At 41.7% G+C, this 17,932-nt stretch overlaps 1 protein-coding gene across 1 annotated transcript; it reads left to right on the plus strand.

Annotated features, from left to right (window-relative positions):
• The first annotated feature begins 1,817 nt into the window (after positions 1–1,817).
• nt5e (5'-nucleotidase, ecto (CD73)) lies at positions 1,818–12,380 on the plus strand. Its single transcript, XM_086265198.1, has 9 exons — positions 1,818–2,434; positions 4,394–4,616; positions 5,624–5,812; positions 7,312–7,509; positions 8,796–8,950; positions 9,244–9,352; positions 9,505–9,654; positions 11,040–11,240; positions 11,319–12,380. Exons 1-9 carry the CDS (start codon positions 2,108–2,110, stop codon positions 11,492–11,494), a joined length of 1,728 nt encoding a protein of 575 aa, XP_086121324.1. The 5' UTR covers positions 1,818–2,107; the 3' UTR covers positions 11,495–12,380.
• Positions 12,381–17,932: the final 5,552 nt, after the last annotated feature.

A 17,932-nucleotide genomic window follows, 5' to 3' on the forward strand; every position in this document is an offset into this window, starting at 1 on the left:
TCTTTCAGCTCTGCAGGTCACACCCATTGGAACGTGCTTCAGGTAGGGGTGCTGCGGGGAGAGCTGTATAAATGAAGTTTTCTAATATGATGGTGGGTTTTAGGATGAAGTCAGATGTGGAATAAAAACTAATCTTGGTGTCTTTTTTGAAGTCTCAGGGTTTTTTTTATGAATGGAGGAATGCACTACAAGATCAAACTGAGCTCTGTGGGACCGATTACACTCTTGCTTAAGAAGGAACTTTTCTGTCCAGCAGGGTTTGCACACTTGGTCTGTAAACCGGAAATCTCACCACAGTGAAATTTCTCACCTCTCTTTGTATTTTCTTTTTGTAGCTCTCTAAGACTCTGAATGCAGGATTATTCATTCATTCATTCATTGGAACTACCGTACAGACAGGGCAATGAGTTCTGGAACAATGACACATTTCTCTGTGATCTCTGCTCAGGAATTACAGTTTAGTATCTTTCCATGAAACTCTAAAATAAAAGCTCCAAAGAAAGGTCATTGCATTGATGGAGGCCATCATTAGGCTGAAAATTTAAAATAAACCAGAGAGAAAGCAAACATTTTAGAGGTGGAAAAATCAGAATGTCACTGAGCAGCTCGGCAACAACAAAAGGCCTGAAAACGTGCATGATGACAGAATTATTTCTGTGCTTAAAAAAATAACTTTTAACCCACGAAAGTGATGCTCGAGGGGCCAGAGTATCACTGTCCAGGTCTACATTCAAGAAATGCCTTCATGAAATACACAGACTTTACAACAAGGTGCAAACCGCTGGTTACACTCAGGAGTGGGAAGGTCAAAGTTCACAAAAAAGCATCTAAAGAGCTGTGCAGATCTCCAGAAAATCCTTTGGACAGTTGAAACCAATATATAAATCATTTTGACAATAAATGTGGAGATTATTAGATTGTTGTTTCACTGCCACGGCTGCTGTTCCCTTTCCAAAAGCCTTGGTGGGGAAAAAAAGTGCTACGATGGATGCATCGTCTTTATTTCAGGAGGCCATAACCATCAATCACCCCACATCCGACCACCGCAGATATGTTTCATTTTGGACAAATAAACTCTTCCACATTTGGTTGTTTGTCCTTCTGACCAGATGCCGCTTTCTGCTACATCGCTATTCAGTTCATTTCAGTTTAGTTTATACAGCGCCAAATCACAATAACAGTCGCCCCAAGGCGCTTTATATTGTAAGGTAGACATAATACAGACAAAAACCCAACAATCATATGACCCCCTATGAACAAGCACTTTGGTGTCCAGGGGACTGGATAATAAGGACTGATAAAAGGAGGTTTGATCCTTATATTTAAGGTTATGTGAGAGTGGCCGGTGTTCCTACTTTGGTAAAACATCCTACCGTAAGTAGTTTATGCACATTTCTGCTGTCACAGAGTCATTCCAGCACAAATGTAAGTAGGTATGACGGTTTGCCACTTAACTTTGCCCATCAGAGTATGCTTGTAGCTCACATTCATAAAGCCAGGATGGTTTGCCACTTCATTTTACCCGTTAAAGTGTGCTTGTAGGTCCCATTCAGAAAGGTAGCATGGTTTGGCACGTATTTATACCCGTCAGAGTATGTTTCTAGCTCTTATTAACAAAGGTAAGATGATTTGCCACTGAATTCTAGCTGTAAAATTATGCTTCTAGCTCATATTCACAAAGGTAGGATGGTTCGCCACTTAATTTCGTGTTGTGCGCATGCGTAGAAACAACGGGTAGGATGGATTCCCAGAACACCTGTTCGTTCTAAGAAAACTGGGCACTGGGTCTGAAATGTTTGTTGTTCTCAAACAGTGAATGCAGCACGTTTATCAAAGTCCGTGAACTCAACATCACACTGAGTGTTTCAGAACAAACATCAGGCGAATGTGAAGAAAGTTCAGAAAAAAGCAGGGATCGAGCATGTGTCCTGCCCCACAGTTCAAAGAAGGCGAAGCTCCAAAAAGATGAAAAACTTGCTCCAGGTTCTCATGCTCTGTTTGCCCCCTCACAGGGAGCAAGTAGCGGGTCTGAGGGCGGGGAGGAGGAGGAGGAGGAGAGGGAGCCGCCGTTCTCCGGGCTCCTCCTGCACTGTTTTTGCGCGCAGCGATGGAAGCGGTGTGCCTGCTCCCCCTCCTCCTCCTCCTGGGATTCTCCGTGTCCTCGTCGGCGGTCTGGGACCTGGTGCTGCTCCACACCAACGACGTACACGCTCGTGTGGAGGAGACCGACGTTAATTCCGGGAAATGCGGCGTTAACGGGCAGTGCTTCGCCGGCGTGGCCCGGAGAGCCACGGAGGTCAGCAGGATCCGCAGCACCGAGAACAACGTGCTGCTCCTGGACGCCGGGGACCAGTTCCAGGGTACCGTGTGGTTCAACTTCTACAAGGGGGCCGAGGCGGCACACTTCATGAACAAGCTGCGCTACGACGCCACGGTAGGAGCGCCTCCTGTCCTCCCCAGCTCCGCTGTTCAGGTCCTGTAGATGCTGGGTTAACTGAGTAATGCTGAGTAATCAGATTACTCTCTATGGTAGTGATCGTAATTACCCGTCCCACACAGAATCCCCCATCCACCTCCTTCATCTGCTCTCTGCTGCCAGACAAACAAGGATGGGGGGGGGTCTAATGAAGTTCAGTGGAGGATTGAAATTTAGAAAATGTTTCTGAGCTGATGAGATCCAAAGTTTGAAGAAAAAAAGCACAAAACAGGCAGAGAGCGAGCTGCTTACTCACATCTGGAGAGCACAGCCACATGTGCACCAGCTCAGAGGGGTGAAACAGAACATCTGACAGCCCGAGTGCATGGTGCTGCTGTCCCTGAGTTAGTGTAAGAGCTGAAGCATTCAGACGGTCTGATCTGATAATTACCCAAATAAATTACTGCAAGAGCCTAATTGCTTTTATGCCTTTAGGGGCTTTATGGAAATCTTAGCATGAAGATGAAGAGCAGGAATATAAGCATCTCAAACACAATTTTGATCTCTGCAGAGATGGTGGGGTCCAATCACCGTGCTGGTTTTAATTGGGAGAGGCAGACGCAGGACTGCACTCAGTGAAAGGCTTGATTTATTGGTTCAGGTTTAAAGGCTGCACTCGATTTTAATTCATCTAATTATTCAGCTTCTTCTCTCTTCTGCTTTTTAACTCTCAGACAGAATCAGAGATCCAAGTTTAGAGTCTCCATTTAATTTACTTTTGGTGGGTAACAAAAGTACGTTTTTATTGGCTCAGCAAGTCTAAACATTTCGTCTTTTAAATTGTGAAAGTGGGAAGAAGGATTTGTTTCTAGCGGCCAAGAGAGCTAAATGTTACACAGCTGAATACAAGTTCATGAATGAAAAATAAAAACACATTACATTTAATTAATTTATGTGAAAATATGAATGACCTCACTGAGTACACAACAAAGCAAGTTTCCATAAGGCAAAACAATTTGCGGCTTGGTGAAACACTACGCCCACTTAAACTCACACCATCCAAATTTAAAGGTCATCTTTACCCCCGTCAAAGGTTTTTGGTTTGGCCTGGAAACTCCAGCTCATCTCCTGTCATCGTTCACCTTCAGAGGCTTCAGGGTGTTTTACTAGACGTTTCTGCACAAAGTGTCACCTCAGCAGCTGAATTCAAGGTGTACAATCCTGCACGGCAAACTCCTAAATAAGCGCTTGTGAGCTGATGAGCCCCCTCCAGACTTAAATGTGGCCGGTTCCACTAACTCTGCTGTTTGGTCTCCGAGTTGTTTGCTCAACTCTGATCACCAGAAACAGAAACTACACCAGCGCAGTTTAACAAGGTTAACGTTTTCTTTGTATGAAGGTTTGAGGTCTGCGGTGAGTTTATAGAAGCGCAGGAAGTGCACACAGAAAGAAGAAAGGAGCTTTATAGATCACGTACGAAATCATACAGAGTACAACATTCAGTGACATGTGTCGTGTCCGAGCTGCGGACGTAGCCGCGGCATTCCATGGCTTGGTGTTTTGGCATGGGGGGCCTAGCCAGGACCCTTACTGTATACTGGGAGGGAATCTGACTTGCGGCTTCTTACCACTACACCATCCAGCTGCAGCAGGATTTTTATTTTAGCCCCAAACACTGAAACAAGAAAATAATTACATTTTCAGAAGAAACTCTGTCTATATAACCAGAACAGGTTCAAAAGCAAGAGAAGGTTTTTCATATGAAAGCAATGTTTGAGAAGGTTCCGTGGTTTTAGTTGGTGAGTGGACGGCTTCATGGCCATGGGTGATGTGAAGGCAGTTATGGTGGTCCAAACCAGAAGAAACTGAAGGACAGAGCGTGAGCTTAGTTGGTGGGGTGTTTTGAGTAACAACCAACTTCTGCTGATCAGTTCGTTCTTTGTCTCCAAGCTCTTCATTCCTTGTTTTCTTTTTCAGGTTTTTGGGAACCATGAGTTCGATAATGGAGTCGAAGGACTCATGAAACCGTTCCTGGAACAGATCAAGTGTCCCATTCTCAGTGCTAACATCAAACCGGACCACACTCTGAACGCAACGTTTGGGATCACTTATTTACCTTATAAGATATTTACCATTGGCAGAGAGAAGGTGGGCGTGGTGGGGTACACCACACAGGAAACACCGGCTCTCTCCAAGCCTGGTAAGTGGCTCCTCTGAGCTTCTGACACATTTATAGTAATGTGAAAAAACTCCCATGGAAACTGTTTAATGGTTTATTAATGAACAAATACATCAGTGGATGTAGTGTTTTCCTGTGAAAGGAAGTAACTGGTATCGGGAACTGGGATCACGCTTTAATTTGGAAAATAACACCACAGCATTTCCATGAGGATTAAAACCCAAGCTCTGAGTTGGGCCTTTCCATAATCCTCCATTCATCTTATTTATTAAGATCCTTTTAAATCAGGTTACAAAGTGTTTCACTGGACAAGATTGGAAACAACCATCAAATAAAACATCTAAAGTACAATGCATTTTAGATGTGTTCTGGTAATGACTGCACCCTGGCACAGTGGAGAAACCCCACAGCAGAACATTTCCACTGCCATGCTTCACAGTTGCTGTGAAGTTCTTCTTAAAGCTCTTTGTTTCCAAAAAAGCCAGCTGGGGCTGTGGCCAGACAAGAAGACCGTTGATCCATCTGCCCAGGTCACGTGACTTCAGAAGGCCCATTCTGTGTTGTAGTCGAGTATTTATTTCCCCAGGAAGCTTCCCGTGGAGGTCAGATTTGTTCAGATGTGCCTTTGACACGAAGACTGCAGATCTGCTGGCGATGTTTTGGGGCTACTGAAGACTTCTGTGTTTGAATGAGCTGCGACGGCCGGTCCCAGGTGTTGGAACGTGCAACATTTATTGTTCCTTACAATGGGATGAATATACTTTGTCTAACTCGAGCTGTTAAAACATCCTTGTCTGTTGGCCACCAAATGGTCTTCAGGCCTACATGAACACTGAAATAAGGACAGGACATAGAAATACTTTGTTCTTCTTCCTCTTCACAGAAGTTTGTTGGTCACAGCAGAAATAACTGTTACTTATGATAAATCACAGATATAAATATGAAAATAGTGCCTGTGCTGTTTTTTGGATTTGGCTGAAAAGCAGACAGACATGCACAAACTGACCGGTGCCAGTGTTTCTCCCCAGGACCTCACCTGCAGTTCCTGGACGAGGTGACCTCTCTACAGGTACAGGTGGACAAACTTCGGACTCTGGGGATCAATAAGATCATCGCTCTCGGTCACTCTGGCTTCACTGTAGATCAGATGATCGCCAAGAAGGTCCGTGGGGTCGACGTCGTCATCGGCGGACACACCAACACGTTCCTGTATACAGGTAGGAAGGCGGATAAAGCTGTCACATCTGCCACATCTGTCACCTACACTGTGGGGCTCACACTATTACTGAAGGCTCAGGCAGTTTTTAACGATTTAAACTGATCAGCAGGTTATTTAATGCATTTAAATAAAGTTTATTTTGCTTGTTTTTATGTTTCTTTTTTTAAGTAATCTCTTTCAGTGGTCTGTCAGTGTTGTAAGTCCTACAATGCTGATTAGCATTATAGGCGAAACAACAGATTTTACTTAGACGGGTAAAATCCTCCTCATACCTCAGCTGATTTTGCCCTGTTAATGGTCAGGCGGTAAAAACAGTGACCTGATTTTTCATCCAACCAATCTTAGTTTTGTTTTTTCGATCTGCTGCTGTGGCTCTGCTCTTTCATGCATCTTCATGAGCAAAATCATTTACATCTTGCTTCATGCATTTCATTCTCCCGCAGTCCATCTCTGTGAGGCATGTCTTTGTTTCTTCATGGGAGGAAACTTTGAGTCTTCATCCCTCTGGCTCGCTTTGGAGTAAACAGGCTGTCTGTGCGAGTGAGCCTCTTATAAATAACTCTGAAGTGTTGCATGTAAATGGGCAGGACGAGGTTTGGACCTCTAACTGCACAGATGTTTTCCTGCAGTGTGGAACTGCCTTCACTTAGTGGCTTGGGCAGCGCTTCATCACTATTTGGGGATCAGGAAGGAAGAGAGTCCTTGAAGTCTTCCTGTTGTGCTGATGTTGTGCAGATAAACCTGCACAGCGAATTGGACTTGTGTTTAGACAGCCAAGCATCATTAATCAGCGTTGGTTAGTGGATATTCTAAACGTTGCTCTTTTTAGCCTTTAGCTTCTTCGTGATGGTAAACATTCCCCTGGAAGTGTCACGAATGCACAGATTAGACCTCAGACAGTGAAAGGATGTTACTGAAGAACAGGAGAGTAAAAAAGAGAACTGTTTGGAATTTCATTGAATGAATGAATATTTATAAGTGCAGATTTCACATCTTTGTCTCGGAGTGATGTCATCAAACTGAGTTGATATCAGACTAGAAGAAGCTCTTTGAGCCGCCTGCCCAGGTCACATGACTTCAGAAGGCCCGTTCTGTGCTGTAGTTTTGAGGCTTCCTTCCAGGAAGATTACCGTGGAGGATGAATCTTTTCAAATGTGCCCTTTGACACAAAGAGCTGAGAATGTTTTGGGGTTCCTGGAGACTTCCAGGTATTCTGAAAGCTTCATTTGATGCAGTTTCATCCTTCATTTTTGAGAAACTGCCGCGTGATTAAGTGATGAGATGTTTAGACCATTAATGGAAGACCAGCTGACAACAGTCTTTACACTTTATGATGTGAATTACTGCTTTTTAAAAAGTGTGGTGAACATGTTTTAGTCGTAGGGGAAAAAAATCTGCGTGTAGTTTATATTCAATGACTTCAATAATTCAAGTTTATATTCAGAAAACTTATCGTCTTTTACTTTCCATCTTTTGTTTTTTCTGCTGTTTTTCCAGGAACTCCTCCCTCTACTGAAGTCCCAGTTGGTACATATCCCTACATGGTGACCTCAGAGGAAGGGCGAAAGGTTCCTGTTGTGCAGGCCTACGCCTTTGGAAAATATCTGGGTTACCTGAAGGTCTCTTTTGATGATGCTGGGAATGTAGTGAAGTCAACTGGAAACCCCATCCTCTTGGACAGCACCATCGAACAGGGTAATGAAGCAGAGTCTGCCATCTTTGTTCTTCGTTTTCTGTTTTTTACCAGATTCTTAGTGCCGTCTTTGTGCTGTTGGAGGATTTCTGATTGTAGTTGTCACAGGGTGACAGGGCACATGAGGGATCTCTGGCGTCTTTTGTGGATGTTTTGCCTCAGCAGCTGAAATCTGAATGTTCCTTGAGAGAGTTTGTGGGATCTTTTATCTTCTACTGGGTGCAAATTGGACAAATCTGATTGGCTGTCACATTTAGAGCTCACATTCTCTGAATGTATTTTGCCATTTTTGTGCTACGGTTCTGATTTTAAATTTCATGAATAGCACAAAAGCCCCTGGGACACCCTCCGAGCTGCACAGCTGTTGATGTTAAAAGAACATGCTGTTATGCATTAAAATTGTAGCTTCTACCCATTTCTATTACTGTGCTACAGAAGGCGTATAAAAGATGAGTGCGCGCACTGTCGCCGCTGTCTTTTATTAGTGTAATGTTGGCCGTAATTTACATAGCAATCAAATATCAAACCTTCTTTAGTATTCAGTATAATTTGAAGCTACAATATGATACCATCAGTTCATCAGGAAAGTCTTTAAGGTCCCAGATAAGGGAGATATTTGTCTTTTGCAACCCCTGCTGATCATTAGCAAGAATCCAGGTTAAAGGCACTTCCATACTGACTTCATTGTTTAGATCCAGTCTCTATGTCCATCTTTTATACTTGCTATGCTGAAAATTGTGGATTATGGGGAGAGTAAGGACTTATTAAATGTGCTGGTTTCTATGTAGCATCTTTTTCTATGTCTTTCTATCCAACACTCACGGTCTAATGAATGCAGGCAGTATCTTGCCCAAAGATACTTTTTGGCCACCACCAACCTTCACATTAGTGGGTGGTCTGATCTGCCTCCTGAGCTACAACCACCTCTGAGGATCCACACTTAAAGTCCTCATCTTGTCATTAACCCGAGGATTCTGTCTGGAAGTATTTTTATGACCTTGTGTATGCTTGCAAATAAAATTAGCTGCTGTCATGTGCATATACCAAAGCTCTGCTTTTTGCAAACAGACATCTTTTTTTTATCAGATTGTTTATTTTTTTTTGATATCAGAAGATTGTAAAACAGAAGCAGGGAGCTTGGATGGAGTGGAGTGGATTTTAGTCGGTCAGACAGAGTGGGTTATGTAAATGATGTGTAGATTAGGAGCTTGGTGTCAAAGCAGTAACGCAGGCATTTAAAACTGTTAACTGCTTGACTGTTTTTAAAACTGAATAATGTCTTGCACAGATTCGGAGGTGCTGGCTGATGTGGAGGAATGGAAGAAGAATCTGGCCAACTACTCGGCTCAGGTGGTGGGAAAGACTCTGGTCTTCCTGAACGGCTCGACTCAGGATTGCCGCTTTAAGGAATGCAACCTGGGAAATCTCATCTGCGACGCCATGGTGAGCCTTTAGAGAAATACTATTACTATTATGTTCCTCCTCCTAGCTCTCAGAGGCTTGTAGCTGAGGGTTAGCAGTTAGCATCATCTCCATGAATCAAACTTCAGACTAACTCCAGTTTAGCAGTTTAGGCAGTGCTATCTGTTCCAAAGTTCCAGAACTATGAATTAAACAGTATAAAAGCACTATAACAACGGCTAGCATATACATCTGTCAGAGGTGGAGAAGTTGTAGCAACATGCCATAGATCCACGTGTGACCGAGGAAATCTGCTTCCTGTTTCTGTTCCTCAGCTCGACAACTACATCAGCTTCTCAAATGATGTCCAGTGGAACCACGTCAGCGCCTGCATCTTGAACGGAGGAGGCGTTCGGGCATCTATCGACGAGCACACGAGGAATGGTGAAGTCAAATAAACAGAGCTGTATTTCATGTGCAGAGTCAGAACATTGGGACAACCTGTTATTGACTACTTGGGATTTTTCTTCAAAGCAGTTTCTGATTTGTGTCAAGAGGATTTTATAAAACTGTTTTCTGTGATGGACTTCCTGTAGGTTCAATCACAATGGAGGACCTGATAGCCGTCTTACCCTTTAGCGGAACCTATGACCTGGTGGAGCTAAAGGGCTCCACGCTGAGGAAAGCTTTCGAACACTCGGTGGAACGATACGGCCAGGGCACCGGAGAGTTCCTTCAAGTGTCCGGTATCTGCACGTTTACATCTACTCTGGTTATTTGGTTCATACAGAAATATCAGTGTTTTTTTTGGCACACAATTTTAATTGATGTCCAGTGGAACCATGTGATCTTCTGACTTTTACTCTGGTGCAGCTTTGAAGTGCACAATTGTGATTTTGTTGGTACAAAAACTTATGTCATTGCCCTCCAGCGCTTTCACTTCATAATTTCAGGTGGTCCAATATGAGGTTCAATAGGTTACTCAATGTCACTATAAAAGCCATACATTCTCTGATGTTCCCCTTCAACATCATCTTCCTGTGTATCTCTGTACAACTTCTGTACACCTCCACAAAGAGTAAATGAGCTAAACTTATATAAGCATTCTTTTTACTCTTTACATCCAGAACTGGGTCTGATCGATTGCATCTCATTTTGGACAAATTCAATTTTTAATATGACGATGGTACCGGATGGGAAGAGTTCAGTAAAGCATCTAAATCTGTTGAACCTGAACTTTTTTTGAGAAACCCTGAAGTAGGAAGAAATCTTTGTGGGAACATTGGGTTTGCTTTAGATAATAAAACCATTCGATAACATTTCCACAGCCCACCCATTCCTGCTGCTTTGGATTTGCTCTCCTTTTTAAAATACCTGCTTGTGTTCAGCTTATGAGAACAGTTTTTCGCTCATCCGGCCAAAGAAACAATGAGCTTAAGCCATTTCAAAGCGACTATCTCTCCAAATTTCACAGTGGCGCCCGCTGCTATATTATTGGTCAGAATCTAATCAACTTCTATACAGTGTTCACCAAATGGGTTTTCACCCAAACTGGCCACATTTTTTTGTTTTATAAAAACCTGTGAATTGTAAAGGATCCTGAGCCACATGAGCTACTGCATCATTGATATTCTGGTTTAAAGTTACAGTCTTCTTCATTCAGATGAAGAACTGTGAAAGATGGACTCAGTGTACATGTAGATGGTGACATTACTTAGTTTTTAGATTGTGCCATCAACATTTGCCTCATTGAGAAAACAAGGCAACAGAATCTGAAGCTATGAATAACGTGGATGTACAGAACATCAGCTACATTTGATAGATTGTACCCTACTTACTTAAATCCAGTGTTGAAAAGCACAGCGTGCCTCAAATGTTGTCCAAGTACTAGAAACCGGGCAAGAACTTAAAAATATCATCATCTGGTTGGTTTCAATCAGGATCTATCTGACCCAGGAATTAGTCAGCACCAGAGAGAACCTGAGTACTCTGTTGTGTCAAGACTCTTTCACCACATTATACATATTCCTCATGTATAAGGAGCTGGAGAGAACGTTCTCTGTTCTTACTCTCCGGCTTCCCGTACAGTACATCTGATTCAGACTGATAGTGTCTCTGTTTCCTCCAACAGGAATTCGTGTAGAATTTGACCTCTCCAAACCACCGCAGCATCGCGTCAAAAGCCTCAGCATCCTTTGCACCAAATGCCGCGTTCCTGTCTATGAACCCGTCGAGAATGAGATGGTTTACAAGGTGGTGCTGCCGTCATACATGGTGACAGGAGGCGATGGATTCTCGATGATCAAAGACGGGTTCCTCAAACATAACAGCGGTGAGGGTTTTGTTAGTCTTGCGCTTGGTTTAATGTTTTTCCAGTGCTTCTTTTCACACTTGTTTCTTTTGCTTCCAGGGGATTTGGACATTTCAGTCGTGTCCAGATACATCACACAAAGAAAACAAGTTTATCCCTCTGTCGAAGGACGCATCAAGCTGTACAACTCAGCTGCTGGACTTGAGGGCCAAACAGCTTCCCTGATTTTTATGGTTTCACTCGTGCTTCTCTGGAGTTTCCGTGGAAACATCTAACTTTTAAAAACTTTTTTCAAAGACAGTGAAACCACGACGGATTAAAATAACACCCTGATGTAATCATGTAGGACCGGGAAAACTTTCTTCATAAAACCCTGACATTAATGACTAATACTTTTTTTATAACGAAGCCAGTGTGGTAATACCTTTCACTTCCCTCTAGGAACAAATGTGGACAAAAGTGCAAAAAACGCAGCCAAGAGTTGAAACAAGTGCTGCGGTTTCTCCAGTAATCACTGGCAGCCTCGAGGGGAAAAAAGTGCTGTGGTCAGAAGAAAAAGTGTAAAATATCTTTTGTGTGTAGCTATAACTCGTCTTCCGTATACTTTGGCCTCAAAATGAAATCAGCACCAACAAGGCTTTTTGTGTTTGATCTTTTTTAAGCTCTGCTAACTGTGAGATCCGGAGGAACCATCAGACTCCCCCACACCACACCATTAGCCAAATACCTGCCTACTGTGGCAGATGCACAGTGGTATTAATATTTTGCACATTTGGGTACTGACGGGTATTGCACTGCTAAGCTGGACAGTGCCGCCATTTCATAATAAACATATGGTAAAAACTGAGTGTGCGTGTTGAGTGTTTAGCTGTTAGCTGGTGGAAAGCTGGTCACTTGGTCTTTCTACCAAAATGGACCAGAGTGAAATACAGAGATTGTGTGTGTTTGTGTGGTGTGGTGGTGGGGACTTGCATATATTAGATGTTTCAGATCATCAAACTTTTTTTTAACATTAGACAAAGATAACCTGAGCAAACAGTTTTTAAATCGTGATTTCATTTATTCAGGAAAAACAGCTATCCAAACCTACCTGCCTCATGTAAAAAAAAAGTCCCCCCATGATTCATGAATTGACTGTAATAAAGAAATTTTTTTGAAAAAGTTTAGTTTCACTGCTACACCCAGACCTGATTACTGCCAGACCTCTCAAGAAATCACTTCAACAGAACACATGGATGACTCACCTAGGTGGTCACAGGAGAACCAGAATAACATCTGAACAACTGCAGGCCTCACTTGGCTCAGTTAAAGTCAGAGGTCATGATTCAAGAATGAGAAAGAGAAAATATTCTGCGGACTGATAAAGTGTTTGTTTATCCACCTTGAGGAATCACCAGTGAAGCACTTCTTTTGATTATTTATCAAAGCATTGAATGATTAAGACAGTTCGCTGCAGCCAACTTTCCAGAAGAGCTTAGCCTCCCTAGCAGTTCACAGAGCTTTATATGAGAATGTGCATCTATCTAACCAGTTAAAACTGGTGGAATGAAGCTGCTTGTTTTTTGCAGGCCCTGAGCTAAGAAGTGGCTATGATGGATATCAGGCACCAGTCATCGTGTCTACAACTGCCTCAGCACATTCTTTTATACTGATATGTCTGCAAGTAATTATTCAATCAGTGAAAAACTAAACATTCTATTAATCCCGAATGATAATCAAACCCAAAGGGATTGATACGGTGGCCCTGAGAGGCCAAACGGACTGCAACTTCAGAAAACACTTGCAAAAAGAAAAACACCTGCAAAAAGAAAAACATGTCACTCCTGGTCCAGGAGTGACATGTTTAGCCGCATGTTCTCCTTAAATTGCTGGCTGTCTGAGTGGTGTCCCAGAAACGATGTGGGCTTCATAGATAATTGGCAAACCTTCTGGAGGAAACCTGGTCTTGTTAGGAGAGACGGCATCCATCCCACTTTGGATGGAGCAGCTCTCATTTCTAGAAATATGGACAAATTCATTAAACCCCCCAAAATATGACTATCCAGAGTTGGGACCAGGAAGCAGACTTGCAGTCTTACACGCCTCTCTGCAGCTTCTCTCCTCCTGCTACCCCCCAAAAACCCATCTCCATAGAGACTGTGTCAGCTCCCAAACAGACAAACTAAAAACCAGCAACAAACAACTTAAACATAAACAATCACAAAGGAAGAACAATAAAGTATCCACATCTGAACCAAAGAGTAAAACAGTGAAATGTGGATTATTAAATATTAGGTCTCTCTCCTCCAAGTCTCTGTTAGTACATGACTTAATAATTGATCAACAAATCGATTTACTCTGCCTCACAGAAACCTGGTTGCAGCAGGATGATTATGTTAGTTTAAATGAATCAACATCGCCGAGTCATTCTAACTACCAGAAATCTCGAAGCACAGGCCGAGGGGGCGGTGTGGCAGCAATTTTTCACACCAGCCTATTAATTAATGAAAGACCAAGACAGACTTTTAATTCATTTGAAAGCCTGATGCTTAGCCTCGTCCACCCCAGCTGTAAAACTCAGAAACCAGTCTTACTTGTTATCATCTATCGTCCACCCGGGCCTTACACAGAGTTTCTGTCTGATTTCTCAGACTTTTTATCTGATTTAGTTCTGAGCTCAGATAAAATAATTATTGTGGGTGATTTTAACATTCATGTAGATGCTAAAAGTGACAGCCTCAACATGGCATTTAATCTGTTATTATACTCAATTGGTTTCTCTCAAAATGTAAAAGAACCCACCCACCACTTTAATCACACTCTAGATCTTGTTTTAACATATGGCATAGAAACTGAACATTTAACAGTGTTTCCTGAAAACCCTCTGCTGTCTGATCATTTCCTGATAACATTTACATTTACAATAATTGATTACACTGCGGTGGAGAGTAGACTTTATCAAAGTAGATGTCTTTCTGAAAGCGCTGTAACTAAGTTTAAGAATATAATCCACCCACTGTTATCATCTTCAATGCCCTGTACCAACACAGAGCAGAGCAGCTATCTGAACGCTACCCCAACAGAGGTCGATTATCTTGTTAATAATTTCACCTCCTCACTACATACGACTCTGGATACTGTAGCTCCTGTGAAAACTAAGGTCTCTAACCAGAAGTACCTGACTCCGTGGTATAATTCTCAAACACGTACCCTAAAGCAGATGACTCGTAATCTGGAGAGGAAATGGCGTGTCACAAATTTAGAGGATCATCATTTAGCCTGGAGAAATAGTTTGCTGCTTTATAAGAAAGCCCTCCGCAAAGCCAGAACATCTTACTATTCATCACTGACTGAAGAAAATAAGAACAACCCCAGGTTTCTCTTCAGTACTGTAGCCAGGCTGACAAACAGTCAGAGCTCTGTTGAGCCAACCATCCCTTTAACGTTAACTAGTAATGACTTCATGAAATTCTTCACAAATAAAATTTTTATCATTAGAGGAAAAATTACCAATAATCATCCCACAGGTGTAATATTATCTACAGCTACTCTTAGTACCATTGATGTTAAGTTAGACTCTTTTTCTCTAATTGATCTTTCTGAGTTAACTTCAATAATTACTTCCTCCAAACCATCAACGTGTCTTTTAGACCCCATTCCTACAAAACTGCTCAAAGAAGTCCTGCCATTAATTAATTCTTCGATCTTAAATATGATCAACCTATCTCTAATAATCAGCTGTGTACCACAGGCCTTCAAGCTAGCTGTAGTTACCCTTTACTCAAAAAGCCATCTCTAGACCCAGCAGTCTTAGCTAATTATAGGCCAATCTCCAACCTTCCTTTCATATCAAAAATACTTGAAAGAGTAGTTGTCAAACAGCTAACAGATCATCTGCAGAGGAATGGTTTATTTGAAGAGTTTCAGTCAGGTTTCAGAGCTCATCACAGCACAGAAACAGCTTTAGTGAAGGTTACAAATGATCTTCTTATGGCCTCTGACAGTGGACTCATCTCTGTGCTTGTCCTGCTAGACCTTAGTGCAGCGTTCGATACTGTCGACCATAATATCCTATTAGAGCGATTAGAACACGCTGTAGGTATTACAGGTACTGCACTGCAGTGGTTTGTATCATATCTATCTAATAGACTCCAATTTGTGCATGTAAATGGAGAGTCCTCTTCACACACTGAGGTTAATTATGGAGTTCCACAGGGTTCAGTGCTAGGACCAATTCTGTTTACATTATACATGCTTCCCTTAGGCAGTATCATTAGAAGACATAGCATACATTTTCACTGCTATGCAGATGACACCCAGCTCTATCTGTCCATGAAGCCAGATAACACACCAATTAGTTAAACTGCAGGAATGTCTTAAAGACATAAAGACCTGGATGGCCGCTAACTTTTTGCTTCTAAGTTCAGATAAAACTGAGGTTATTGTACTCGGCCCTGAAAAGCTTATAAATATGGTATCTAAGCAGATTCTTACTCTGGATGGCATTACCTTGGCCTCCAGTAATGCTGTGAGGAACCTTGGAGTCATTTTTGACCAGGACATGTCCTTCAACACACATATTAAACAAATATGTAAGACTGCGTTCTTCCATTTGCGCAACATCTCTAAAATGAGAAATATCCTGTCTCAGAGTGACGCTGAAAACTAGTTCATGCATTTATTACTTCCAGGCTGGACTACTGCAATTCATTATTATCAGGATGTCCAAAAAAACTCGCTGAAAAGCCTTCAGCTAATCCAAAATGCTGCAGCAAGAGTACTTCCTGTTACTTTACACATTAGTCATGCAGAAAACTGAAAGGTATTGTTGAAATTGCACTTCATTTTGTTATATTAAGATATGTCAGAGATTAAATATTCTATATCAAAGTCTTTGCACCAACAGAAAAAGGAGTTTCACTGGTTCAGCCTGCCTGAGATTAAAGTGAGCCACTTTTAAACGCACTAAAGAGTGTTTTCATCATGTGGGATTGAAGCTGTGAAAGGGTGTCCTATCCCTGCTGTCACAGGCAACAGCTGGGATAAACCGCTGACAGGTGTGTGACAGGTGTATGTCACAGGACTTGTGAAAAAGTGTGTTTTAGTTGCCAAAGAGAAAAATGAATTAACAACCAGCTAAAATCTTCATAAGCTTTTAGGGGTTCAGAACTTTTAAACTCACGAAACAAGGGTTTAATAACAGCTGGTTTACAGTGTCATGTCTATAACCCCATCTCAGACTTTAAATTCAGTTTCATGTTGCCTTTCCTGTTTTTCTGTTTGGATACTTGGCACTGTGGGATTTCCTTTCACGTCTCTGTATCTAAATGCTCCAACTTGCAGATAAATAAATTTTCTTTCAAGGAAAGTCAAGCCAAGTTTCCACATCTTTGGGAATTTTAGGCCTTTGAAGTGTGGAAGCTGGCAGAAATGGTTGTTTAATTTCAAAATGAAATATGTAAAAACAGTAAACGGATAATTGTGACCTTCAAATCTATGTGTTGCACAGATGTTTCCACTCAACTTTAAGTAGTTTACAAACCCTTAAAGAGCTCAGCGACGTCTTTTCACTGCAGTGATTGAGTAGTTAACTTTCTTACTACATGCATGAAAGATGGTAAATTTAACATTAAGCTGTTGAAATAAACTCAGATTCCTCTGTGCAGATTAAAAAGAAATGATTTGAAAGGCGAATTGAATGTTTGCAAGGGTTAAAGATGAAAGTGTCAGCAGCAGTAAAGTGAATTTCATACAGTTCGGTTGGTTTACGCCGTCCTGACTCAGAGTTTATGCAAAGCTCTGGAGTGATTTAGCTTTGTTAATTGAATTTGTGACAGAGCACAAATGCTGCCTGCTTGCTCTTCCCTTTTAATAATAATAATAAAAAAATAAATAAAAAAAAATCGGTCCTGCAAAATGTTTAAATTGCTTTATCTGCAGTATTTGAACTCAACTATCACATGACGTCACAATTCTGCATAAAAACAAAAATGGTCAAAATCAGAAAAGCTGAAATAAGCAAAGCTAAAACCTCTACAGATCATGTCTCAATGGTAAATATGAAGCTAGAGCTAATAAAACCACACCTGTGATGATGGATGAATTGCATATACTACATATTTAAACAGGATTTTGGATTCAAGTTAAAAGTTTTAAAAGTGTTTACATTATACTGAGCCATTTAAAGTATTACTGAAAGCTACAACACATGTAAAAGTATTTTGTAAATTTGCCAGTTTTCTCATAATCTTTCCTTAGTTTTAATTTTTCTTTCAAAATCTACATTTGTCATAAATTTGTTTTTTTTCCCTAATGAAACTGCCTATTTTGTCACGGAAATGTTACATTTTCCACATTTTTTTTTCCTTTTGTCTCCGTTTAGCATGAGTATTTAAGGAAGATTTTACTGCCAGCCCTTTAATTTTGCCCCTAAAACAAAAAAATCAAAGATGTGCAAAGACTGTTTTTAGGGTAGAAAATAGGCTGTGCCATTTCCCTCATGTCTTTTTTTGTCCTGTAGCAGAGTTCAGGAAATTCCTGTGGCTGTCAGGACTTCTCTCATTTTCCTTTTTAACCAGAGCTTCCCAGCGATACCCTAAACAAGGCCTCCTCTGTGTCAGGGATCTCTCAAACAACGCTCGCTGCCTGCTAATGTTGGAAGCACCTTATTAGTCGCTGCACTGAACATCTACTTAGCTGGCTCCGGCCTGCACCAGGACAAGCTGCCAAAGGCT

The sequence above is a fragment of the Aulonocara sp. 'chitande type north' Nkhata Bay genome, linkage group LG15 (assembly GCF_057382095.1).
Source record: "Aulonocara sp. 'chitande type north' Nkhata Bay isolate Kocher_YH1m ecotype deep benthic linkage group LG15, A_spYH_male_GT1.1, whole genome shotgun sequence".
Taxonomy (NCBI): Eukaryota; Metazoa; Chordata; class Actinopteri; order Cichliformes; family Cichlidae; genus Aulonocara; species Aulonocara sp. 'chitande type north' Nkhata Bay.